Genomic DNA, 26,015 nt, shown 5'->3' with positions numbered 1-26,015 from the left:
CCCACAGAAAAAAGCCAGATAGCACAGAGAACATAAGTGGCACTGCCATTTAGACTTTATGTGTTCACTCCTGTGTGGAATTGTTTTGTTAATTGGACGCCTCATGATGGAGACTGTGAAAAGAGGGTCAATACAGCAGCTTCCAGGAAGATGAAGTCTATTTTCTCTTCACAAAAAAACAAGAGGGTGGGAGGGGAGTATCTATTTTATGGGTCCCGGGAGAGCTGGATGCTCAGCTGTAGATATGACATGAGACACACTGTCAGGCAACAGTAAAAGGGTATTACTGGTAGCAACACAAGGGCATCGCCTTGTTGCCCTGTGACTGTGGGGAGCAAGTGTGAATTTCTCATTTGTGGTCAGAGTAGTCTGAAGGAAGGTTGATAAATCACAGTCACAAGTGACAAATACAAATCGATCCCTCGCTCTGGCACGCTCGCAGTGCGTATTTCACATTTTGGATTTCACTTTTTTTTTTATGTGGGTCAATACAGACGTGGAGAAATTACATAGAAAGACTTTGACAGGAGAAGGTATAGACAACTTAAAGGAGTGTCTTCCTTGCTGTTTGAACTTGGGGGCATAGAATTAACACCACTGTGTACTGTCATTGTCCAAGTGTGTGATACAATAACTGAACCATTTTCAGTGAAGTAACATCAGCACACTGGCTCTATTCTATAGTCATTAAAAAGAACATGATTGAAATGAGATGGTACATGATAGCACCCTCTGGGAAAACTAAGGTGAGCGTAATATCATTTCATAAATGTTCCACTTGAGGTTTTCTCATTATCTTGCATTAACCTCTCCAGTCAACATGCCCGTGACTGGATCATTTCCCACATTGTTTTAACTACTACTCCCAAACTGTTGTATAGGAAAGCCGATGCAACAATTAAAGACATTGCATTGTATTGATAGACATACTGTAGAATGCCAAACTAATTAATGTTCTAGTAACTGTACAATTTTCAACCAATTTTCTTGAGATTGTGCATTGCAAAATGAGTAGAGTTGCAGCGCAGAGATCATCATCGATACCTGAACACAAAATTGGTTCAGTCTCATAGGACTGCATTAATAAACGAAAAAGAGATAACATACTACATTTTCAATAAAATGCTAACACCTGCTTTACCTTGAAAGAACTGTCCTTGAATCCTTTCACATGGCAAAAGTGTTACCAAAACACACCTAATGTGTACTCAGAGGAAGTAAATGAACAACTGACTTGTTACATTTCCTTAATTTGGTAGAGTGCATTCAACCTCCAAAGGAACAAGCAGTCATCAAAAACTGTGTTCAGTGTTGCAGTACAGGCTACAGTATTGACAAATGCATTGTCAATGTAGGTTATAACATAGTGGGGATATTACAGATATGTATTTATAGTGATTATTGTTATTCTTTAGAGGTATCAAAATGATATTGAAAGGCATGTTAGCACAAGTGTTAATCTATATAAATTACACTTAATTATAAGATACCCCTGCATTGTGTAATGCATTACAATACACAGCTATGTAACATATACTACTGTTAATGTTTTGTCCATCTTTATTTACATATACTTGCTAAATGACCCTGTTGTTGCAGTTCCTCACTGTGACCACTGCAGGGCAGTAAACACTTGTGATTCTCATAACACTCAAGCCAAAGAAAGTTCTAGTACAGTATCATCACAGTGCTAATATCAATAAATCGTTATTAATATCAGTATTTGCAGCTCATAGTAGAGTGGTTATTACAAATAACATTAATTACATCAGTATTTGTAATAATTGTATTAAAAATAGCTGTTTTAATAGCAGCTGTTTGGTGTGGAGCTCCAATTACTCTGCTACAGATGTTCATACCACTTCTTTAAAGATTGTTGTAACTGCAGATTTGTTACAGCCTAGTGCAGAGATCCCAATGTTATTGAATTGTATACACATGGATATTTCCCTTTAAAACGAAGCCGAGAGACACTATGGACTCTATAAACAACGTGGATCTCCTCATGCTCTGATCAGATATCTACTGGCCATACTACAACGTAAATTAAGTGACAATCAGTGACTGGGGTTGGGTTTATTACTTGAGTTCTTTTGTCATTAAACTCCAAATGTTTCTTGCCCTTTACATTTCAGGAGGTTACACGTCACAGATCCCTCCTTGTCAGGTCACAACTGACGGATGTTCTTTCGTGATGCCTGAACATTTTCAAATGCTTAATAATTACCAGGATGAAATAAAAGTTGTGCTGTATCTAATTACGTCATTCATTTTAGCAAATTCTGGTTAGGCAGAGAAAACAATGTTTAATTTGTTAAAAACGTATCAAGTGAACACATTTTATGGATATTAATATCATAAAAGCTTGACATTTAAAAAAGTTGCAATATGATACATAGTGTTGATAGCCTGAGGCACAGACAAATTAATAAAGACTATATCAACAACTTTCCCCATTTCAAATAAACAAACATTAAAAGCTGCTCATATTTTTATGCATGTTGCACCCTGAAAAAAACGGCTAATGAATACTGTATCTTACAGCTTAGTATAAAATATACCAGCTTCAACTTCTAAATGATTATGAGTCATGTTTATGCCAAGACATTTTATCATATAGAGTGCTCTATGTCTTTCATGTGTCACAACCAGAAAAAAGTAGCCCCTGAGCCTGCAGAAACCACCTTTCATCTGAACATTTTCTTTTTCTGATATTTACATTTCTAAAGCCTGTACAGAAGGCAATACGTGGTAAGGAATGTCAATCATTCACTGCACATCACCCAACAGTGAATCTCAGCAAAGAACATATATAGTGTAACAAATCTCCAGATCAGTGTAGTTACTGTACATCATCAATAATGTATCAATAAAATACCTTCACCTATCAAATATTTTACAAGAATGTGAAATTCAGCATTTGTGTGATGCAATAATTAGGTAACATGAGTAACTGCCGCCATTTCTGATTCAATCTGTGAATATATATAGTGTACATGTAAATAAAATAGTAGCCAGTGTATGTGTGAACATGTCTTGTGAACAATTTATCTATACAGTGAGCACCATGAGTCTCTGATATCTTGAAACGCTGGACTGTTTAAGTATAAACTGAGATCTAAATGTTGATTGTCATTAGTTTAAGAACTACATTATGTAGGTCGGAACATGACTGCTAATGTTAACAGCAGTAACTGCAAAGAATGTGGATGAGTAGTTTGAATCCAAACTAATACAATGGGAATGACAAACAAAAACACTTCAATTTCTGATAAAAGATTTTCACTCAGGTATAATTGAAGTACTTCACCAAAACATCAAATATGGATGCTATACTAATACCAACAGCACTCACTGTATTTAAATATCCATACAATCATCCTGCCATTTCTCCACACTCTCCTAACCAACTCTTACTACCTCAATCCTTCATCATTTTTAAATAGTTTTTTAGCTAAACTAAGTTCCCTTTCACACACCTCTTCTCCCTTTGCTTCCCTCTTGAACATGACAACAGTGTCTGGTCATTTAGCTGTCTGTAGAACCACTGCCCTTATTCTTATTGCGGCTGAGAGGGAAAGTGGACTTGCTCTGTGGCTGGGTCATTTTGCTGGCCAGGTAGACAAAGGGTTCAATCAGTGTGCGCCGGTCCACCACAGACACCTCCCACAGACGCACCTTCTCATTCTTCGCCCAGTTCTGGGCCATGTTAGAGTCAACTCTCCTCTCATCCTGCTTATCCAGCTTGTTACCCAGCACAACAATGGTCACCTGTGGATCAAGATCATCAGGTTAGCCCCAAGTCAGCGTAATGTCTAGCTCTGTCCACAACGGTGTGCTTCACTACATCAGCTACAATATTAGCGATAGTAACAGCTATGGCCGGTTCTCTGTTGGGACTTAAGAGAATCAGAAGAAATAACATTCAAATTAATCATATACAGATCGCATTCCAATAATTGGAATTGAAGAAAACTATTGTGGGTTCTCTAGATTGGTCGGCCCCCTCTAAATAAAGACCCGGTACTTCGGTACCAAGTCGGTACCAAATTCTGAAAATGTGACGGTACTCGTTTTTCTACAGTACCGTAGGTACTGGGGATGCACTTCTTCCGGACATGACGGGGGCAGTATACGCCTACAAGGGTTCTAGTCTGACGCTAATTGCTGGAGAAGAAGATGAACGCCAACTAGCATCTCCGTTGCCGTGCGATGGCTAGTCCGCCGTCAGCCTCTGGCTTTACAGTAACATCACATCTACAGCAACGGCTTTCCCGACTTCACCTGGGGCTCGCAAACCCAAAGTAAAGTCTGTTTCTTCTCTGCCGTTGTCTGTTAGCTCCGATAGCGCTTTAACGCTTGTTTTAGCGGAGGTCTATCATGGGTTAAATTAACTTTAACCAGCCTGATTCTATGTGATAAACAACAACAGCAAAGAGAAACTAACTAACTAAACATGCCTGCTGTCTGGGAGTTCCAGGTGAACTCATGAAAGACGTTACCACTGGCTGTGTGGTGATGCCAGGCTTTAGAGCAGCGGCCTGTGGGTCCAGAAGACTGGTGGCGTTTTCTCCAGACTACATGTAAATCATGCTCTCCTTGTCCCCTCCATGCCACACCAAAACAGTGACAGAAAGTTGAAACTAAAAATGTTTGAATAAAGAAATTCATGTTTATGTATCATTGTTTTTCTTCTTTTTTACACACCGTGGCATTGACTTTGGTATCGAGAATTGTGTACTTTTGGTGGTATCGGTACCAACTACTAGATTTTTGGTACTGTGACATCCCTATTCCCAACCAAATATGGGTTGAGTCCTCACCTCTTTCTTGTCTCTGTGACGGTCAATGTCCTTCTTGAGTACCTCCATCCGCTTAAAGGACTCTTTATTGTCAATGCTGTAGACCAGTACAAAGCCATCAGCAAAAGTGTAGTAATGTCGAGGAAACTCCATCCCATCCCGGAGTCCGCGGGTGTCATAGAAGCGCACCTGCTCTCGTGTGCCACGGTCAGTTTCTATGGAGCCGATGTATATATCCTCCAGGGTCTCCATGGGCTCTGAACCTAACCATTGATAAACAAAGACAGGCACGTATGGTTTGATATACTATATACTGTAAGTATTAAGACAAAGGCTTGTAATTAATACATTGTAACTGAGCACTTTTACATTTCTTTACTTGAAACAAATAGAAATACACTTTGTATGATTTAACATTACACATGAGAGTCTTAATCTGGAGTTACAAACTGCAGTCATTTTTACCTCAAAGAAATCTAATTTGGCAGCTATTTTGTGTGTGTGTGTGTGTGTGTGTGTGTGTGTGTGTGTGTGTGTGTGTGTGTGTGTGTGTCATTTATGCTATCTGCTGTTCATTGTAAGCTCTGGTTGCTCCTATGCCGGACTGAAAGCAAAGCAGCATTTCACTGTTGCAGAAGCCTAAAAAATAAAATACAATAAAAGAAAATACAAAATATTTTACACTTTCACAAATGTATCTAACAGACTTAATTAAGTCTTAGGGTTGGTGAATTTCTGAAACTAGGAAGATATCCAACTGCAAAAAAAGCAACAACAAAAAACATGCTTTATGAAAAGAAATGTCATGTGTAATCTTCATGAGCGAGTTGACTATGTATTGTAATTTACCTATACTGTAATTAAAATAATATATCTGTAACATAATTTTGACAATCAAAGTGTATACTATGTATGCAGTGCATCAAAAGCAGGTAAATAGTCATATATGAACTGGCAAACAGTATACCTGCAACATGATTGGCGTACAGTAGTTGTTCCAATACAGCTGTTTTACCAACTGCAGCCTGGCCACACACAACCACCTTACAGCTTTTGCCCATGACTTACTCTCGGATCATAAAATCTGTTTTTCGGAGAAGATACACAAATAGAATACTGTCAAAAAATATGTTACAATGTCAGTACATAGCATAGCATTGCACTACACATGCGTTTTAGGTAACAACAATGCAAAAATTTGATAATGTTATAAAAAATGTATAACTTAGAGAGAATATATAAAACCGTAGCAAAAATATAAACAATGCACGTTAGTCATGCTGGTATGTTTCAGTAACGTAAGCTAGCTGAGTATGCTAACGTTTCTCCAGTCAATGAAATTAGGAAATAGCTTAGCATTTGCTTTCGGTGAGATACAGAGCGACGATATAACATATCAAGTAGCTAGCTAATGTAACTCGACTAAAACTCGTGTCATCAAAAACATATACGCTGATATTATCTACCTGCAGCTAGTTGTGTATTAGCTATAACAATATTTCGTACTTCCAAGAAAACTGCTTCTCTTCTTGGATTTAATATAAGAACTTCTTTCCTTACCTAACGGACTTGGGACTACTTCCTGTTTACAGTCCAGGAAACTTAAAGAAGGAAGAGTCATCACAATCGTCATTGGAGCCAAGCCCATTTCCAAGCCTATGTGCCAAGCTGGTAGTATTTAAAATAGGGTTACTATTGTGATAGAGCATTATATCCCGGAGGGCTAACATTAGCTATCTTTAATGTTTGCTATTAATGTCAGGATGTGGCGCTAATCGCCAAATTGTATATGCCTTAAAATATCTGCACCACTGGGCGGTCTAACTCACCCAGTAAGAGCGTTCGCCCCATGTTGGCTGTGTCCTTTGCAGCGGCGCGGGTTCGAATCCGACATGCTGCCCTTTGCTGCGTGTCTTCCCCCTTTCATGTCTATCCACTGTCACTTCATAATAAAAGGGAAAATAATCTAAACAAAAATATATCTGGACCACTCTTGAACACTTACCGCCAGTCAGAACAGGGAGAGGTATGAGTGATATCTATCTCTCTTTTTTTAATTGTTGTCTTTTGATGTGTTGGACTTGCCCTGTTTGGTCATTTATCATGATGTGGCAGCTATCTTGGACCAAACATGGACTGCAGCTGCTGGACAGGGACATGATCTGTTGAAGACCAATAACAAGGAAAACAAAAACACACATTTAGATAAAAAAATCAAAAATCAGTCATTATTTGTTAGTTAGTTATTATTATGTGGAAGCATTTTTCACCCAAAGATGAAAACAACACAAATACGATGGGACTTGTCACCCCATGGCCCATGGCACAAATCTAGTGACGTATGACGGTTCCTTCTTTCTATTTTCCTTGTTTACAGTGTACGTAACGACTGCAGTATGTGGCCCCGCCCATCCCCATTGACGGCAAAATGGCGACGGAGAATTGTGATGCTGTGAACATGGACCCTGACATGGAACTGCTCAGTGACGAAGAATTAGAAAGGTAAAACAAAGTAATGCGTTGTTGTCAGCGGCAGAAATACATCTATAAGGAAGCGTCTTACTGGCATGTGCAATCAAAAGTCCTTCCTGTATTCATTGTCTTCGCACTTCGCACTATTAAAGCTACCTAGCGCGCCACCGCTGTTGAGCTAAATTCTGCCCCGGATTGCGTTTAGCTTGACTGTCCTCCTCCTCTTAGCTAGCTCCTGTGCTGGATTTCTGGGTTGCAGTCGGGAACTACAATATCTATACATCTGTCGTTACCTACCAGGAGTACTGCTTTCACATGATTGTGATTTTTTTCCTAGTGTGCTACTATCTGGGTGACTAGCTAGCTAGCTAGTTAATGACACCAGTCACTCACTGTGTGGTCGTGATGTAAAACATGAAAGACTTCCAAAAAAAGTAACGGCAGTGGCCCACAGCATGGTGTCATATGTTCCTGGCTCAGCTCCCTGTCAGCTTCACAAAATAGCTGTGTGTTTGATTGGAGTAGGCACTTCTGCCCTCAGGCTATGTTTAGCTAACTCAGTCACAATACTGGACATGCTCTACACATGATTACGAATGTGATGCTCAAACTTAACGGTCTTACACTTTAAAGTTTTGTTTTTTTTCAGACAAGAAGTTCAGTAATCTGTAAAACAACCCACACCTGTATAGTTCTGCTCTTTTTATAACTACACGCTTTTTTATGACTTTTTGTCCACTTTTACACAGGGAAGCGGAGGGCTTCAAAGAGCAAGGCAATGCCTTTTATATCAAAAAGGATTATGCAGAAGCATTCAATTATTACTCCAAGGCCATAGGTAATTATCCCTAAATAATTTGAGTCACTCTTCCTGTTTGTCGATGGGATTATGGTGATTTTCTGTTTGGATAAGAAATAAACGTTTGAATTCTGTCTGTCCTTGATAGGATGTCAATAACTTGTTTGTTATACAGACATGTGTCCAAAGAATGCAAGTTACTATGGAAACCGGGCAGCCACGCTAATGATGTTGTGTCGGTACAGAGAGGCTTTAGAGGATTCCCAGCAAGCAGTACGACTAGATAACGACTTCATGAAGGTAGAGGGGGAACATGTACTCATGTAATGTCTTACATTGTTGAGCATTTTCACTCTGCAATGTGGAATTTGTTCTGAGAGTTATTTTTGTTTTGCTGTATACTCTTTCACTCAGTCTGTCTCCACTACTAATGCTTTGCTACATGATTTCTTACATTTTCTAGAATGCTCTGGACAATTACTAGAGAAAGGACATGGCATGTAATAATAATAATAAATTGAATTTATATAGCGCTTTTCACGAACTCAAAGTCACTTATGTGTGTTTGATTTAGCAGTAATTTGTGTAAATAGCATTTGCTTTATACTATCATAAGATATAATTAACTTGGAAGGTGGTTTTAGATCTTGACCTTGATCTTTGAGTGTAGCTGTTTACTACATCACAGAGCTATGTACATGTTTAACTTGTAGAATGACCAGTTTAATGCATGTATACATTTTTGTTTACAGTGCTATGTGGCTCCTCCATACATAAGCTATAGCACATCCCTATAGTAGTTCAGTGGGTTGCCAAAGGGAGAAAAAGGTGTGTCCTGTAACAAACATGTAAATTAGAGCAAGTCTTTTTTTAGTTTTTGGGACACAGTGCCCAACTGCTTTCAACCAGGAAATTGAGGGACTTTATCACTGCAGTTTGTGAACTGTAAGTCTTTTCCCCACAGGGCCATCTGCGAGAGGGCAAGTGCCACCTGTCCCTTGGCAATGCTATGGCTGCCAGCCGCTGTTTCCAGAGGGTTCTGGAGCTGGAGCCTGACAACAGCCAGGTCCAGCAGGAGGTGAGTTGGCCTCAGTTTGACAGAGCATGATTTGACAACTTGGATATGACTATCCACTATCGGATCAACTTTGGCCAAGCAAGTGCAATTAAAGTGCAAAAAGTCTGATACTTAACGGTTTACGGGGAGATCAACTAGAGTTACTGTTAATTCTCAATGAGAAGGCCAGGGGGCAAGTCTTAGGTTATTCACAGACTTACTGCCGCTTGCATTGACCTGGTTTTACAAGCACTAAGCATGGCACAAAAAAGAGGCCAGTGGTAGCGGTAAATAAACAAATCTACTACATGTCTTGAAATTGTCACTGAATTCCACAAAATCCACAAATTCCTTTCAGCTGAAGAATGCAGACTCTGTCCTTGAATATGAGAGAATGGCAGAGATTGGATTTGAGAAGAGAGACTTCAGGATGGTAAGCTTTTTTTCAATTGTGTGGAATGCCAGTCAACAGTAACAGCAATGTCAAGCAACACACAGACTGCGGGTGTTTTGTGGTTGTCTCTAGGTTGTGTTTTGCATGGACCGTGCCTTGGAGTCTGCCGCAGCCTGTCACAGGTTCAAGATACTGAAGGCAGAGTGCTTAGCCCTGCTGGGACGCTACCCTGAGGCTCAGTCTGTAGCCAGGTAAGACAGCATATTTGAAAAAAATACTTGGTAATTCACTTATTTAATTGACATTATTGGAATTTGTCACAATGAGCGCAGGGTGAAAGCAGAATAACACACGGGTGTGCATGTGCCATGCAGCTCTCGTTATGACATGTTAGTGAAATGCTTATCAGTTAGACACAACAAATGAGTAATCCTGTATCCCAGGTATGTAGAAACAGGAAAATCATGATATATGAACTGAAAGAAGTAACGTAAAATACACAGATCTGAAAAGTAAGACACTGCAATAGAGCCAGAATATGTTAATAAATGTTAGGCTCTGGCTGCACCAGGTTTACTATTTCTTATATTACAATTTCTTGAGCTGACTCTTAAGTGAATACAAGTATACCAGATTACTAAAGCTGTGGGCTTTAACACCTGATGATTTTAAAAACATGGGTCTAAGAAGTATAAGCTTTTCCACAAATTTGCAATTAAAGCTCCCGAAAAATGGCACATCCTTAAATTGACCACCCCAACCTTGTTAATTTGCCTTACAAATAAATATTCTCTGGGGGGTTCCTTCAGGAACTGTGTGGAGCTTGCTTTTGATTTTAATAGTCAACAGCAAATAAAACCAACAACATTATGAATGTGTGTTGCTAATGATCCATCAGTTGCTTGTCAACTGTCCCATCACTGCAGGGAAGCATATAAATCAGAAGTTTACTGCAGTTTTCAGATGTCAACTAAACCTTTAAAGATGATGGCACAAATACCATATTTGTTATCTTATTTTTTTATATATGCTTTCTGTTAGCATTAATATGTATTATTTGTTCCTGTGTAGTGATATTCTGCGAATGGACTCCACTAATGCAGATGCACTGTACGTGCGTGGTCTTTGTCTGTACTATGAGGACTGCATTGACAAGGCTGTCCAGTTCTTTGTCCAGGCCCTGCGCATGGCTCCTGACCACGACAAGGCTCGGCTCGCATGCAGAGTGAGTCATTCAGTAGATAAGAGTTTTATAAATAAAAAATGTAAACAAAAGAAGTGAATTCCTATGAATACGACCATTACATTTATGTCTAATGAAACATTTTACTCTAAAAGCGAGTGTTAATTGCCCAAGAAGTGTTTTTTTTTTTTCTCATCCATTTAAGTCTGATTGACACTGCTGTTAAGGTAGAGTAGCTTTTTTTTTTACATTGTCCTATGTATTTATATATTGTCTTTCCAGAATGCCAAAGCACTAAAAGCCAAGAAGGAGGAGGGGAACAAGGCGTTCAAGGAGGGAAACTTTGAGGCAGCCTATGAGCTGTACTCTGAGGCACTAACAATAGACCCCAACAACATCAAGACTAATGCCAAGCTGTACTGTAATAGGGCCACTGTTGGATCTAAGGTGAGGAACATGCACAGGAGAGATGCCATTGGTTGCATCAACATCTGACAAGTTGTTTTGGGTGGTCAACTGTAAAATGAATCTTAGCATCCTTGGTGGCTATTTGCTAAGGGACACTGAGGGCTAATGTGTTGCTCAGTGATTATCCAAGTTAGGATACTTGTATTCATAAATTAGTAAATAAGATTAGTAAATATTGCGGTGGGGACAAACAAAATACAGAGAAGTAAAGAGAAAAGGGAAAAAGTGACTCAAGATTGTTAGATGGATAGGAACACAGTCAAACAACCACAACCTATGAATTAGTCTTTATAATGGTAGATGAATCAGGCATACATTGATATATTAGCATACCCCATGTACATAACACACATACATACACACCCTCATTTAGTTATTCAAAGTTATTTGATTTAAGTTGTCATTCAGTCCCTCTGATAGTGTAAGGTGTTTTGGTATCTTTGCCATATTGTACCTTATTTTGTCACATCAAGAGAACTAGACCACTACTCTCTGTCTCCGCCGCGCATGCAGACACTTTTTTCTTTTTCTTTCGAAAGCTCAAGAAACTAGAACAGGCCATTGAAGACTGCACAAAGGCCATTAAACTGGATGAGACCTACATCAAGGCCTATTTACGGAGAGCACAGTGGTACGTCCCAGGTTTTCTAACTTGGTTGTTAATAGAAGACAGTAGGTCCTGTGGTTTTCAGACCTGGACAAACGGAAGAAAGTGTCATTATGTGCACTTATATATTTTACTGTTCAAACTGGGTAGAGAAACAGTAACAGACTTGTGCATACTGTGCTGCAGCTACATGGACACAGAGCAGTATGAAGAGGCAGTGCGAGATTATGAGAAGGTTTACCAGACAGAGAAGACAAAAGGTGAGAATCGGACTCCTCTGTCGTGGCTGAGCTGACACAGCTCTCAGCACAGACATTTCCTCCTTATTATGCTTAATTGTTTGATAACATGTCCTGTCTCTTCTTTATTCTCTAGAACACAAGCACTTTCTGAAACATGCCCAGCTGGAGTTGAAGAAAAGTAAGCGGAAAGATTACTACAAAGTGCTCGGGGTGAATAAGAATGCCACAGAAGATGAGATCAAGAAAGCTTACCGCAAACGGGCGCTGTTACATCACCCAGGTGCTTAACCTAACCGAAATAATAAAGCAATCGTTGTCCAATTTTATGTAATGCTGTATATACACTTGTCCCTCGGCCCGAATGACTGTTACACCCCCTCCCGTCAGACCGTCACAGCGGAGCTAGTCCTGAGTTGCAGAAGGAAGAGGAGAAGAAGTTTAAGGAGGTGGGCGAGGCTTTCAGCGTGCTTTCAGACCCAAAGAAGAAGTCTCGCTATGACAGCGGTCAGGATCTGGAGGATGACGGCATGAACATGGGAGGTCAGCACCTGGGCAAGCCTTGGGTGGGGGTGGGGGTCTTAAGGGTGGACAAATTAAAGTACAAGTCACTTCTGAGCTAATGAACCACGTGTTTATTATTAAACAGCTGTTGTTTTTATGGTGAGAATCTGGCTGGAAAGTTCTCTGTTTTGATGTTGATTCTTACTTGCGTTTTGTCTCCACCAGATTTTGATGCCAACAACATTTTCAAGGCGTTCTTTGGAGGCCCGGGGGGGTTTAGTTTCGAAGGTAACTCAGGTACTACATAGCTGTGAGAAATGATGCTTTTCTACTGTCAGCCATTTAAAGTGACGTTCAATAACATCACTAATCGACTTGTTTGTTTGTTTGTTTGTTTTAGCATCTGGACCAGGAAATTTCTTCTTCCAGTTTGGTTAACTGGAGGATTCGTCTACCTAAACAGTTACAACATCAGGACTTTTCAACAATGTCAACCCCTGACCCACCATCCATATTTAATGACTGATTGCAAGTCAGATTCCCGTCTATGCCATTGACTGAATGAATGCTACCCAATGACCACATGCAACAAATGATTTAAAGCCTGTATAGCAAGGACACCAAGACGGCACAGACTGAGTTGATAGTGTTACTGGTTTTAGATTTGGATTTGGTTTTCTTCCTTTCAGAATCAAACAAACTTTAAAGTCAGTAATGGCTAGCAACACTGTTCCAAATATTTTCTGGATTTTTGAGCTAGCAGAGATTGTGCAGCTATTGTATCAGAGCTTTTAGGGATCCATGCAGGAAGTGACATCCTGGGGAAACTCTTGAGATGCAACTGAGCATTTAGCAAGCTATCCTCTGGCTCGTCTCAACTTGAGAGGGCATTCTTTGCATGAAAGTTAATAACTTGCTTAATGATTTCTGAAGAAAATCACTTGGCAAGCAGCACCTTCCCCTTTTGAAGAATGTGCCAGACAGACAGTTGGCTGCTACGAATTCGCGCTGAAAACTGCCTCCTTGTCATAAGCCAACAAGAGCACTTTTTTTTTTTTTTTTTTTAATTTACAGCTGGAGCCTAGACCTACACGTACAGTACAGCTGAAGCACATTAGAAAGATGGCAGTGGAGACAGCTGTGCTGGTTTTGTTGCCAGCAAAGTCCCCCTCCCTCTTTTTCTCAAAAGTTTTATGTTTGATGTTGCCATTCACAGATTGCTGCATTGCACATTTTACTGGAATGTAAAGTGTTCATTTGTGATGATAATTTTTTCCATTATTTTATTTTGATATGTATATTTATTGTAAATTTGCTGTCTGATGGAATCATCGATGTAAGATGAGGACACCTTTCTGTTATGTAAAAGTTTGAAAGAGACTGATTATGAGCATCCCTTTGACACAAATTCAGGAAGATAATTGTTTTGTTTGGTCTACATGAAATATTGTGCAGAAATAGATAATACTCTGTATGTTCCTTAAATGTGATGCAAGCTGTCTTAATTTTACTTAATGTAACAGATAAGCATAAGAATAGAACAAATATGATGTTTGCTATTGTGGAAGAAAGTAATTAGGGCATGATGGATACCTGTATGTTCAGTTACTTCCTGATGATGAGTGTGTTGTTCTCATGGTGCACTTAATGATGACAAGAAAAGTGTCCTCATCTTTGCTCATTGTTTTTGCCCTTATGGTGAAATCATCCTCTCTTTATCCTTGAAAAGTATCAGCTATTTCAATAAAGTTGACATCCTCTGGGTTTCCCCTAAATTCTTTGTTTTCTTTTGTTTTAGTGGCATAGTGTTAATAATTAGATCAATATTAGTAGTATTTGGTAACAAGGTCGTTATCAACAACAAATACATGGTCATTTATTTTTTGCTGCATTGAACTTGAGAGATGGTTGTTTAATGTTATAATACAGCCATGGTTGTACTACGCCGGGCTAGCAGAAGATGGCACTGTTGCCCGCTCTTGGTTTGTTAGTGTGGTTGCTAGGATACCAGTTGACCGGAGATGCTAATCGTTTTAGATAGTTGAGTAGTCTGCAAGCGTTATGACACAAAAGTTTGCATAAAATGTCAGACACAGACGGAGTTCACGATGGTCAGAGGCCGAAGGGCGTATTCTCTACTTTAATGGCCGATGGGGATTGGCTGTACACTAAAGGAGAGTATAAAAAGGCTATAGATAGCTACACAACGGTAAGTAACGTTAGCTACCTAGCTAGGCATGGTTAACGTTTACGTTACATGGCTAGCTAGCTAGGCATGGCACGTTATCCTGACCAACTGAAGCTTATCATCCTCCTATTGTGATAGCTACAGAACATTTTGTAATTATAATAATGTTATATATACAGTATATAAAACCATTTTGACCAGCAACATAAATTAAATATTTGTATACGAGTCAAGTGTTTCTGTAAGTGTAAGGTCACAATATAAATAGTGCAAAGTAATAAATATTGAATATGTACAGTATGCATGTATACATATCTATACAGCATGTAGGATTTTTATTGACAGTGTCAGTACATGATGACGTGCATGTTAAAAATGATGTGCAGTTTAAGTAAAAATATAATCTAGTAAGTGGATGTTTTAGTGTATGACTGATTTTAACTGTTCGTCAGAGTGACAGCCTGTGGAAAGAAACTGTTCTTGTGTCTTTCAAAAGCATGTAGGGATATCTTGTTTTTGGTCTTTGTTTAGGCACTGACTTTAAAGCCTGATGACAAGACCTGCTTTGTTGGTCGAGCCAAATGTTACCTGAAGATGGGGCAATCTGACAACGCTTTAAAAGATGCAGAGGCTTCACTCAAAGAAGACAAGTCATTTTTCGAGGTCAACAGCAGGTTACAGTAATGTTTGCCTTTCACTGGCAAGACAAACAAATACATAAATTATATGTACAGTATAATGTATGTCTATGTAATACCAATATAACTATATCTAAGTATAGAATCTATGTACTGTTTTTTTCATGATTCGTTTCAGGGTTTGTACCAGAAGGCAGAGGCATTGTACTACATGGGAGAATTTGAATTTGCGCTGGTGTTTTACCACAGAGGACAAAAGCTACGTCCACAAATACAGGAGTTCAGACTGGGTATCCAGAAAGCACAGGAGGCCATAGAAAACTCTGTTGGCAGTAAGTAATTCAATACTATTTTGTGGCTTACACTAAATTGTAGTCACAGCATATGAAAATCCTCTTCACACCTAAAACAATTTGTTCTTCTCTGGCATCTTCTAGATCCTTCCTTTGTAAAACTGGAGATTAAGGGAGACCTCTCATTTCTCCAAAAAGATGAGGAGGTGAGTCTGTTGTGTTCCTCTTTAATAACTCAGTATTCAACAGGAAAACTTGGAAGTAGAGCTGCGGTAAGAATAATTGTACACATACAATCTTGGCCAGGAAAACACCTAGTAACAAAGGATTACTTTCCTAGATTGTACAGTTATCTGTATGTAAAGTTCAACCCTGGCCTTCCCATCTGATGCACAATATTATGTTTCTTGACTGACGGGTAAAGAGGGCACAGCCAATTGCTGCTATTCAGCATCTGACGACGAAGAAAAAACAGCAGACCCTGAAGACCCCTAAGAGTGAGAAGACAACCAAACAACTGCTGGGAGAGTTTTACAGTGACAAAAAATATCTAGAAAACCTGCTTAAAGATGAAGGTACTGTGGTATTTCATTTAGGGCACACAATATATATTTTTTACACACCTCACTGTGCATTTAGTATACAGTAGTGTTATCTTTATGTTACTCCACCAGTCCTTACTGTTTAATATATTTATTTAAACCCACCTACAGTGATGTTTTTCACTTTTAATAGAGTAATAATTAAAACTGTTAAACAATGATCTGCAGATTTGGTAAAAGGCAAGACGAAAGGTGGGGAACGATTGCAGGACGTCATTCAGGGCTGCCTCACATACCTCGACACTTGCACCGAGTTCTGGAACCAGGAGAAACCTATCTCTGCACAGGAAAAAGAGCGTAAGCTCATGCAGCAGAAACCTCTTCCAAGCACTCCCTCTGATCCTGCTCATTTTCTACTGAAGAGCCTGGATGACATTGATGCAGGTAAGGCAGGCTTCTGGCTGAACTCCTGTCCTATTTAGTTGATCAAATGTTTATTGTGTGTTCGTTGTTGTAGAGTTGACATCTGGAAATGCAGAAGGTAGTCTCAAGAAGGCAGAAGATGTCATGAAGATTGTGCAGGGCTGGTCAGAGAAAGAGGTGCCTAATAAGAAAGAGGTTTTGGGCAGCCTGCACAGTTGTATTGGGAATGCCTTTATCGACCTGGGAGACCTAGGCAAAGCTTTAGACCATCATCAAAAAGACTTGGAGTTCGCTAAACAGTGGTGAGAATTTGAAGAAAATTACACAATAGGAATGAATGTGTTATACAACAATAGTTCAAATGTTCAGTAATGTTTCTTATCAACAGCAAACTCCCAGATGCAATGTCCAGGGCTCTGGACAACATTGGGCGGGTTTATGCTCAAATTGGACAGTTTTCACAGGCCATTGAGTTGTAAGTAAATAATGGAATAACAGCTGCACTTGTGTAACATATGATACTGCCGTCTTTTGCTAAGCACGTTATTTTGATGGTAATCTTGTAGTCACGCCTCTCTTGATGAGCATTTAAAACGCTGGACACCTTGGAGGCCTTCAAGAAACACTTGATTGACTGTGAGTGTATTTAAAGTTATGTTCATTTTATTTTCTCTGTATATTTTCAATTCAGCTGGGAGAAGAAGATTCCGTTGGTCCGTGGTGGTTTGGAGAAGACCTGGTTGTTTCATGAGATTGGTTGGTGTTACCTGGAGCTCAATCGCCACGAAGAAGCCCGAGACTGTGGCGTCCGTTCAGTTGCTGCAGCTGATGAAATTGCTGATGAGAAATGGCAGATAAATGCCAATGTTTTGGTGGCACAATCAGAATGTAATAATTTATTTTTCTAATATTTGCAAAACCAATTACTGTGAAATGTCAGCTTATTTGCTGGAAATTTGGAAGCTTTTTTTTAATGCTTCAGTGCTGTTGTCATTGTACAAACTACAGACCTGATCTCTGATCACTCAATTCCCTTCTGTTTCTTCTCAGTGAAACTTGGAAACTTTGAATCCTGTGTCTCCCACTTTGAGAGAGCCCTGACCCTGGCCCAACTGCAAGAGGATGACTCTGCCATGAATGTCATTCAGAAGGTTCCCTCTCTGTTGTCATATAGCTTTCCCTTCGCCATCTTTATAGTTCCATTTAAATTTAATTTTTTATTGCTGACATTTTTCTTTCTGCTTTCAGGCCCTTGATGAAGCAAAGAAACACCTACCACAGTGAGGATGTTCAGTCAAGATGCATTGTGATACGTTGTGATTCAGACTGCTAAGTGAGAAAAAGACCTACAGACGACAACAATCTACAAATAAAAGTTAAAAAATAAAAAGAGACCAATAAAAGTCATCTCCCTCAAACGGTTAACTGAAATATTTGAGTTTTTATAAATGCAAACACTGCTTAAAATGCATGAATGCATTTTGCTGAAAACCTTAGAAACACGTTTTTCAATAATAATAAATAAGACCCAGTATCTGTTTATAGGTCTTAGTGCACAAAGGCTTGAGTAGTAACTTCTCAAAGGTCAAAATAAAAACAGTTCAGTATGAAACACACTGGATCTCAGGGTTGTTCTTTATAAGATCATACTGTAAAATTCATAATGAGAGCATTGGTCTCACAGTGTCATAGACCATAGGCAGTGGTGAATTGTGCAAAGTGATACTGTTCTCTGAAGTTAAAAAAAAAACATGTATTTGGGGAAGTGATTCAAAGCTCAATATCTGGCCTGCATCCTTATTTTAAGTATTGCCAATATATTCAATTACAGTCCAAATCCATTTCTGAGGCTGCATTTTTGTCAGAATTCTATGAAAACTGAAACATCTTTTATCTAGAAAATGGGTCACTTATATACAAAGATACGGGGGAATCTTATCACACACTTTTGACAAGCACACTGCAACCTGCCAACCATGAAGTCCTTTTGCCTTTTGATAACTTAAACGTTTCCCATATAGAGCTCTACTTGCTGCAGGGAACTTCCCCTTGCCACATCTCAATTACATCTGTCACCAGGCACACATGGGGTGATATACACACAGTTTAATGCTTCCTTGCAGGGTTCACGCTATGAGTGTATTGTTTGTGTGTAGATCAGAGACAGTAGAACTACAATTTATGGGCATTGCCTGCTGTTTGGTTGTACCTCATTTTGTCTAAAAGTTTGATAATGAATGTACAACTAAGCACTGTGTATCTTTTAATTAGAAGGGTTTGGTCATGTTCCAAAGCTTAAGTCTTAATGAATCTTGAGGAAGGTTTTACTGATACATTGCTGTGCTCATATCCAAACCACTGTGGTCTTGAAACACTTTGTATGCCAGGCCTACTTTTGGTTATAGGAGTGGCATCACTCACCAGCTCAAGGTGTATAAATACTAATAGTATTAAGCATTAACAAATAGACATGCACTGTGACCTGAAAAATGGTAAATAGTGGTAAATGGAAAAACATTACAAAAGGAGGTGGCGAGGCAAAAACATTTTTTTCTTTGAAAATGGGCAGAGTAACCCTAAACATACAGTAAACCCATCTTTATTATTTGTGGACTTTGTAGCCTTATTTTTATGTTTTATTCATGCTCTTAAAAAGGTTTAAAATGCTAAATACAAATGGGTAACAAATCAACTTAAAGATATGTGGTAGGGGTGTATAAAAAAAATCTTCTCCAGTATCGTCCTTCCGGTCTTCAGGGGCGTGTCCGTGGGCCCGCCCAGTTGCGCGTTCCCGAGAATTTCCGTTTTCCTTCTTGAAGAGTGAAGCGGGTGCATGTTTGTGCCAAGCTCTGCCTTGTCATTATCCAGAAAGAAACGCGTGGTCAGCGGCACTACCGACAGCTCCACTGCAACGTAACTGGTAAGCATTTTTAGCAAACAAAAGCCCTTCATACAGGATGCTACATCTCGTCCATATATTTTTAGTTTTTTGCAAAACAGTCTAAAATAAGTTGCTCCATAACATACAGTGATTTATAATCACCAGAAAAACATCAAACTTGTTTAGACGTGGCGCTGTAGTTGGTTACGTTATAGCCAAATTTACTGGCTGCCAGGCTAAATTGTTTTTGTCTGGCGTGCTAGCGTTAGGTGCACGCCACTCCCCGCCTGGCCACATTGTGCTGGTTAATTAAATGTAATGTCGATTTTCTCTGTTTAAAACAACGTTTTTACACACTTGGACGCAGTATTGGACACTTATTCATACTATCCTTATTCGTGTAATGTATTTAGTCCAAACTTGCCATAAACACAAAATCAATCATCCTCTCACTCACTGCGCCATTTACTGTACACTGCTTTTTATATCGAATAAGATCAAGTTTAATACATCTGAAAGTGTATATTCCCAATTTGCATCTGTTTAGCTTCGGTTATGTGTTCCCTAGCTGGAAAAAATACTGTTTGTTTGTCTTTGTTGCTACCTTGGCATTGGTTGTGAGAGCTTCCCCTTCTGTCTCATGATACGATGTGGTTTCACACATCTGTTTACTCCAGCCTTTACTAACACATTTTATACTGATATTTAAAATAACCTGCCACACGGTGGAGAATGTAATACTATGGAGTCATCATTTTTCCGCGATGCCACGTTTTCTTAACTACCCTTTGTCTATACAGTATGTCTACTGGCAAGGATGGGCGAAGTTAATTTAGCAAAACAAGGTTTTAAATACAGCATTTTGCTTGTGTCTCTTTATCACTGGCATACTGTCTTTGTGTGCTTAACAAATGGAAATTTAAAATTAGGATGAGCTGTAGGGCCAAAATGTTGCCAACACCCCTACTGTGTGCACAAGAGTACAACACCACTACTGAACACAAATGGACATTATAGGCTAAGGTTGTTGCAGAGTCATTGGATCGGATTGCATCAGATTATACTGTATATTATGGTATCTATGTCCTGCACTTCCAAAATGTGTATTGTAAAATCCACCCCCTACAACTCCACTCGTTCTAAAATCATGGGTATTGAGTAACTTCCTGTTTGAGAAATAATTACAACAGTCCTTATAAAACTATTTGGTTTTGGCCTCTAGAAAGGTATGTGGCATGCAGAAGTGACAGTATTTATGAGCATATTCACACATTTATTACGTAAAAACAAGCCTGTACGTCAGACTATATTAAATAGTGCTGGTTAAAGAACCTATTTTATCAAAAGTAACACATTTCATTCACATTTAACTTAGACACATGGGCAAAAGTTGCTTAAGTTTGTTTGTATTTAAACAATTTCAGTCATCATTGGTCTAAATAGACACTTTCTCTCTTTCTTTTATTTATGTATTTAAGGTACATGGTGGTGTGTAAAGTCAGACTTTTAACAAGACATGGACGCTGAAAAGAGTGGCGAGGTTTTAGGTGTGTCAGAAACTCCACAGCAAGAGGAGACTGAAATGGAAAAAGAGTTTTTGTCAAAATTGGAGACACCAGAGGAATTCACAGAGCCTGAGAAGCCACCAGCTGCCGATGAAGAGACCGAGCAGCTGGCACTGAATGGTCATGATACAAAAGTCATGAACATGGAAGAAACAGAAGAGTTGATTGTGACAGAAAATGTTACACTGTCTGAGGAAAAACCAGAAATGAAGATTGAGGACAGCTTGCCCAAAGAAACATCTGAAATGGAGGCAGTGCCTGCGGTGGCACCACCAGAACCAGATGAGTCATCTAAAAAGATCTCTGACCCAGTTGCAGCTTTAGACACAGAACCAGAAAACGCCCAGCCTAAACAGCAGCCTGCGCCAAAGAATGACCCAGAACCTTTGCCTGTGCAAACACCTCTGGCCGAGAGTGCCCCTAAACCAAAGCCAGAGAAGTTGGCAGAATCAGTTCCACAAGCTGAACTAGAAGAGCAAACAATCCCTAAACCAACTGTGCTGCAGCAGGCAGTAGATACACAACCACCCAGCCAAGAGGAAAAAGTGTTACAACAAGTGAAAACTGAGACAGAATTGCAGACTGCAATGGATACAGAAGAAGTTGCCAAAAAAGTGGCAGAAAAAGATGTTGCAGCTGAGCCTATTAGGGAGGTGGAAGGAGAAAAACCAGCAGATGCAGTAAAAGCGACTGTGTTGCTGGCAGACCTTTCCTCAGAAAAGCCAACAGAAGCTGCGACTTCAAAGGAGGAGGCATCAGCTGAAATTGAAAGTGTGAAACCTGCAGACAACGAGAAGGAAGTTGAACCAGAAAAATCAGTTGACGCTGATACTCTGAAGGGAGCTGAAGCAGCAGCAGAAAGTGTAAAATCTGAGAAGAATGATGCTGAGCTTCAAAAGGAAGAGGAAACAGTCCCTGCATCTGGCTCCCTGTCCTTTGCTCTCCTGGAACAAGAGCAGACCATAGGCGCCCTGCGAACCTCTCGTACCCTTGTTGTCCTCAGGGGCCTTCCAGGAAGTGGTAAAAGCTTCTTGGCACGCGCCATAGCTGATGCCTACAAAGACCACTGCTCTGTCGTCTGTGCTGATGAGCATGGGGTAAAGCCAGAGAATCCAGAATCATCGGTGGAAGGATACAAGGCCCTGGATGAGGCTGTGGTAGCCTGCTGCAGTGCAGGAACCGCTTCCTCTGTGTTGATGGTGGTGGATGACAGCAACCACACCCAGGATCGACTGGCCCGCCTGGGGGAGATTGCCGAGCAACACAACCTTGTTGCGGTCTTTTTGGAGCCGCGTACTGAATGGAGCAGAGATCCAGCGCAGCTGACCAAGAAGACCAGGCGTGGACTGGAGGAAGCCCAACTGGAAGCCATGAGAGGTCAACTTGAGGAAGTGTCCCTTCCTCTTTACTTTGGCTGGTTTCTTCTTTCCTCCATCCAGGACAAGGTTAGGTGCACAGCAATGGACTTCCTTAAAACGCTGGACACCTTGGAGGCCTTCAAGAAACACTTGATTGACTGTGAGTGTATTTAAAGTTATGTTCATTTATGGCAAAGGTATTACAAATATTAAGTCTTTAAGCAGATTAATGTCTAAAAGCTTTGGCATTTCTAAGATGTAACTGATCTTGCCTTGTGTTTACAGTCACTGGGAAAGCTGAGAAGGAGGTGGATTTGGAGGAGTACTTCGAAGCCAAAGGAACCCTCCATTGCACAACAAAATTCTGTGACTATGGAAAAGCAGAAGGTGCCAAAGAGTATGCAGAGAAACCAGTAAGAAACCTGTCATTAAATTGTGTGCTTATAAAAAATTTGCAGTAAGTAATCGGACAAATATAGATCTAATGGCTACATCTGTTTGTAGGCATGTTAATTTATTACTTTTCATTTTATGTCATGTATTGTTGAGTGAACATTTCAAAGAGCAACATCCTAGCATAGTAATGTTTGACAATGTTAAAGTTAATCTTGTGATATTTCCTTATCATTTCCACTTTTCCGCTCTCCAGGCTGTTAAAGATTTATATGGTTCTGCATTCGAGCTGTCACTGAGTGCTCTCTTTGTGACTCCTCGCACTGTTGGTGCCAGAGTGTCCCTCACAGAGGAGCAGCTTTTGCTGTGGCCAGCTGATGCCGAAAAGGAGGCAGGGTCCGCCTCCCTGCCTCTGGGAAGCCGCGCCCATGTTACTCTAGGATGTGCTGAGGGTGTTGAGCCAGTTCAAACAGGTCTGGATCTGCTCGAAATCCTGGCACTGCAGCAGGAAGGCCATCAGGGGGAGCTCATCGAGGAGATGGAGCTTGGCTCGCTGACCTATTACGGAGAAGGAAGGTGGCTGCTCACTCTCAGAGAGCCTATCTGCTCCTCAGCCTGCTTCTCCAGCTTCTATGGGCGCAAGGAGCTCGATCCGGCCAAAAAAGAACCCGAGAAGAAAAAGAAGCAAAAGTGCACCATATTGTAAATGGCAAACATGGGGATGTATGGCCGGGATGACTGGTGAATTAAAACTTAGGCTTACTCTGTGCAAGGTTTGTGTGTTTGTGCAGTGTTTAGGGTTTCAGTTATAGCCACCCTAAATCCACAAGCTGTGTGCCTTTTTACTGTTGATTTGCACCACAACCCAAGATGCCTTCAATCCAGTTAGGCTTGTTGTCAACGTTGTTCTATCTTGTTTCACATATCTACGCCAGAGTTGCAGAACCTGGCTATTTGCTGAGGTGTTAGCTGCAGTTTTAGACTATGGTAGTATAGCCTGCTCCCACAGCCCAACAGTAATCTAAAAACTTAGATTTCCTCTTCTATACATGTCTGTGTCTCTCAGTATTCAGATGTGAAAAAAAAATAGGTACTTGTCATTGCATGCATCCCAGGTTAACGGTATCAGCATAGTAACGCATTTCTGCCCTGCTAAAAGTACCTCTGCCGCCTTAGAACAAAATGTGTCTGGTGTTTTTCTTTTGGCAGTTTGGCAGTTTTTCTTTTTAGTCGTAAGTGAAAAAGATTAGCTGTCATTTCAGTGTGCGATGTCTAGGAAGTAATTGTTACAATAGCATATGGGCCAAAGTTATCTATTTGATTAAGTGTATTAGAATCATTGTCATTTATAGAGGTCCTTCCTTGTAAAATCTTTGCACTGTGTGTAGTTTGAAAGGGAGAATGCTGATGAATTTGGCATTTTGTTTCAGCAGCTTGCACTTAGTACTTATCTAATGCTGTGAATCCAAGTTCATGTTTTGCAATCTTTTCTACTGCGCAAGACTGCTCCCTTTTATTCTCTTGAACAGCACGTCATGTATTGCGACTATTGTGACTGTAATTTTTGAAGGACAGTTCCTACTTTGTGTAGCTCTTATGAATCACTATTTTTGCACTTGTTTTGTACACTTAATAAAAAAGAACATGCTTTGCTCCAGTAATGCAACTTTCTGTGTGTTCAGTACTGCTAATGCAGTTTGGTGACTAGCATGCAGCTTGGTAACTGCGACAGTTTATATGTTCATTTTCTCAAAGCATGTGGTTGTAGTTGACCATATAAACCAGCAGAGGGTACTCATCCTTTGTGTAGTGTTTCTAAAGACATCTATAGTAAGATTTTTTTTTCATTCAGATTTGATTTGATATCTAGCTTCTTGTTCATTGTGTCAGAATTGGCTTCAACAGGGATAATTGCCTCAGGACTATTCAAATACTGCATTTTCAAACATTGTACCTCAGACTGGATTGCGCCATTTGTCTGATCACCCTACAGGTTGCCCTTGCTTAATCTGACACAGTAAAAATACAAAATGTATCAGACTGTATAGTCGCCAAAAAATAACTGGTGATGGAGTGTTCAGCTGTAATATCCACACTCAATTTCTGGCCCATCACAGCTCTAATTATTTAATCGGGTTAGCATCCACAAATTCTATCATACTGCATGTGTGCTTTACATAATAGTTATAGTTATTGTCAGGTTACATTTGCATCTTATCAGAGTGACAGCCACAGTTCCAATACAATCTACAACAAATACTGCTCCTGCTGTCTGGAAAGACACAAAGGGTTAGACATTTTATACTACAGTTCATAAACTAGTGGGAGAAGTACACGGAAGTCAAAGTATTTCAGAATTTGAAAAAGTACAAAAGTATTAGCATCAAAATATACTTAGTACTCATCTTGTGTATTGTACTAGGCAGCTTATGAACTTCACCAAGGGATTAATAAAGTCCTATCTTCTTTTTGGTCGAAGGTACACCCACAGCCCTGTCAGATGACCTCACGTACCCCTTCATCAATTCCCAATTTTGTTCCAAATGTAAAACACTTCATTATACAAAAGTGGATATTGTTATTTTTCACACAATTGAACTGTCAATATTTAGGTTGGTTTGGCCAGAAATTGTACTACAGTACTACTTCTACTTGGATTAAAGCTGGATAGATGTTTCAACCATCTATCTATTACTTTTAGCTTGCTGTTGGAACTGTTTAGTCTGTAGCCTACTTTTATCTAGCCCTTTCAGCTACTTATTCAATATTTTTAGCTGTTTATTTCTACGATGTATTCATTACCACCTGATTTAAAAAAAAATTCAAATCACAATCTCTATTTTTCTTTTAAATTAGTTGAGCTGCTCCACAATCTCTCTAAATACCCCCTGGCAACAGCAGAAGTATCACCTGAGGCACCCCTGGTTAGGAATTACTGAAATATCTGATTGTGTTCCAAATTTAAAAAGTGACTGAAAAAGAGACAAGTGCGTTTACTCTCCACATAAACTAAAAATACCTGGTATTGGTTTAGGTCAGTTTTAGGTTAAGGACACGTAAAAGACCATGAACTGGTGCTCTACATTCACGTCAAGGTCCGTACTCGATGGTTGTGTGCAATATGAAGTGATTCACTCATTGGCTGCTGTGTAGATAAAGAACAATATCAGCCAATCAACATCCGACCTGTTTTCTCCGTAATTGTGTGT

The 26,015-nt window shown here is 39.8% G+C and overlaps 4 protein-coding genes across 9 annotated transcripts; 3 read left to right on the top strand and 1 right to left on the bottom strand.

Annotated features, from left to right (window-relative positions):
• Window positions 1-2,325: 2,325 nt before the first annotated feature.
• nkiras2 (NFKB inhibitor interacting Ras-like 2) lies at window positions 2,326-6,398 on the bottom strand. The gene is made up of 4 exons (XM_031312370.2): window positions 6,309-6,398; window positions 5,770-5,886; window positions 4,824-5,065; window positions 2,326-3,771 (listed from the first exon to the last, which is right to left on the bottom strand). The coding sequence occupies exons 2-4, from the start codon at window positions 5,861-5,863 to the stop codon at window positions 3,529-3,531; spliced, it is 579 nt and encodes a 192-aa protein (XP_031168230.1). The 5' UTR covers window positions 5,864-5,886; window positions 6,309-6,398; the 3' UTR covers window positions 2,326-3,528.
• Window positions 6,399-7,168: 770 nt separating this feature from the next.
• Window positions 7,169-14,300, top strand: dnajc7 (DnaJ (Hsp40) homolog, subfamily C, member 7). Of its 3 annotated transcripts, none has more exons than XM_031312367.2 (14): window positions 7,169-7,304; window positions 8,024-8,112; window positions 8,249-8,373; window positions 9,038-9,151; window positions 9,489-9,563; window positions 9,657-9,775; window positions 10,596-10,749; window positions 10,990-11,154; window positions 11,715-11,806; window positions 11,969-12,042; window positions 12,158-12,304; window positions 12,412-12,564; window positions 12,751-12,813; window positions 12,926-14,300. In XM_031312367.2, the coding sequence occupies exons 1-14, from the start codon at window positions 7,231-7,233 to the stop codon at window positions 12,961-12,963; spliced, it is 1,482 nt and encodes a 493-aa protein (XP_031168227.1). In that variant the 5' UTR covers window positions 7,169-7,230; the 3' UTR covers window positions 12,964-14,300. The 3 variants fall into 3 exon arrangements, with proteins under 3 accessions (XP_031168227.1, XP_031168226.1, XP_031168228.1); XM_031312366.2 differs by having other exon boundaries at window positions 12,751-12,822; XM_031312368.2 differs by lacking the exon at window positions 7,169-7,304 and having other exon boundaries at window positions 8,222-8,373; window positions 12,751-12,822.
• Window positions 14,301-14,479: 179 nt separating this feature from the next.
• On the top strand, window positions 14,480-18,040 carry ttc25 (tetratricopeptide repeat domain 25). Its single transcript, XM_031312369.2, has 11 exons — window positions 14,480-14,734; window positions 15,245-15,376; window positions 15,530-15,683; window positions 15,789-15,850; window positions 16,069-16,219; window positions 16,415-16,630; window positions 16,704-16,911; window positions 16,998-17,084; window positions 17,301-17,497; window positions 17,660-17,760; window positions 17,858-18,040. Exons 1-11 carry the CDS (start codon window positions 14,609-14,611, stop codon window positions 17,891-17,893), a joined length of 1,470 nt encoding a protein of 489 aa, XP_031168229.2. The 5' UTR covers window positions 14,480-14,608; the 3' UTR covers window positions 17,894-18,040.
• A 1,324-nt stretch (window positions 18,041-19,364) lies between these two features.
• LOC116059487 (2',3'-cyclic nucleotide 3' phosphodiesterase) lies at window positions 19,365-24,472 on the top strand. Of its 4 annotated transcripts, none has more exons than XM_031312586.2 (5): window positions 19,365-19,529; window positions 20,969-21,160; window positions 21,215-22,573; window positions 22,699-22,826; window positions 23,063-24,472. In XM_031312586.2, the coding sequence occupies exons 2-5, from the start codon at window positions 21,007-21,009 to the stop codon at window positions 23,510-23,512; spliced, it is 2,091 nt and encodes a 696-aa protein (XP_031168446.1). In that variant the 5' UTR covers window positions 19,365-19,529; window positions 20,969-21,006; the 3' UTR covers window positions 23,513-24,472. The 4 variants fall into 4 exon arrangements, with proteins under 4 accessions (XP_031168446.1, XP_031168448.1, XP_035852662.1 ...); XM_031312588.2 differs by having other exon boundaries at window positions 20,969-21,715; window positions 21,773-22,573; XM_035996769.1 differs by having other exon boundaries at window positions 20,969-21,715; window positions 21,770-22,573.
• The last annotated feature ends 1,543 nt before the right edge of the window (window positions 24,473-26,015 follow it).

The sequence above is a fragment of the Sander lucioperca genome, chromosome 21, assembly GCF_008315115.2.
Source record: "Sander lucioperca isolate FBNREF2018 chromosome 21, SLUC_FBN_1.2, whole genome shotgun sequence".
NCBI lineage: Eukaryota > Metazoa > Chordata > Actinopteri > Perciformes > Percidae > Sander > Sander lucioperca.
Note: the sequence above shows the minus strand (reverse complement) of the source record. Positions and strands in the feature narration are given on the sequence as shown.

Excerpts from the sequence above, each read along its gene's own strand:
- ttc25 (XM_031312369.2), top strand. The coding sequence starts at position 14,609 with ATGTCAGACACAGACGGAGTTCACGATGGTCAGAGGCCGAAGGGCGTA. Across the intron at positions 16,631-16,703 it reads CCTGGATGACATTGATGCAG|AGTTGACATCTGGAAATGCA; the intron begins GTAAGGCAGGCT and ends TCGTTGTTGTAG. Across the intron at positions 16,912-16,997 it reads TTGGAGTTCGCTAAACAGTG|CAAACTCCCAGATGCAATGT; the intron begins GTGAGAATTTGA and ends TCTTATCAACAG.
- nkiras2 (XM_031312370.2), bottom strand. The coding sequence starts at position 5,863 with ATGGGCAAAAGCTGTAAGGTGGTTGTGTGTGGCCAGGCTGCAGTTGGT. Across the intron at positions 5,066-5,769 it reads GTACGCCAATCATGTTGCAG|GTTCAGAGCCCATGGAGACC; the intron begins GTATACTGTTTG and ends ATCAATGGTTAG. Across the intron at positions 3,772-4,823 it reads GTCACAGAGACAAGAAAGAG|GTGACCATTGTTGTGCTGGG; the intron begins GTGAGGACTCAA and ends CTTGATCCACAG.
- LOC116059487 (XM_031312585.2), top strand. The coding sequence starts at position 21,007 with ATGGACGCTGAAAAGAGTGGCGAGGTTTTAGGTGTGTCAGAAACTCCA. Across the intron at positions 22,574-22,698 it reads CAAGAAACACTTGATTGACT|TCACTGGGAAAGCTGAGAAG; the intron begins GTGAGTGTATTT and ends TTGTGTTTACAG. Across the intron at positions 22,827-23,062 it reads AAGAGTATGCAGAGAAACCA|GCTGTTAAAGATTTATATGG; the intron begins GTAAGAAACCTG and ends TCCGCTCTCCAG.
- dnajc7 (XM_031312366.2), top strand. The coding sequence starts at position 7,231 with ATGGCGACGGAGAATTGTGATGCTGTGAACATGGACCCTGACATGGAA. Across the intron at positions 9,776-10,595 it reads GAGGCTCAGTCTGTAGCCAG|TGATATTCTGCGAATGGACT; the intron begins GTAAGACAGCAT and ends GTTCCTGTGTAG. Across the intron at positions 10,750-10,989 it reads AGGCTCGGCTCGCATGCAGA|AATGCCAAAGCACTAAAAGC; the intron begins GTGAGTCATTCA and ends TTGTCTTTCCAG.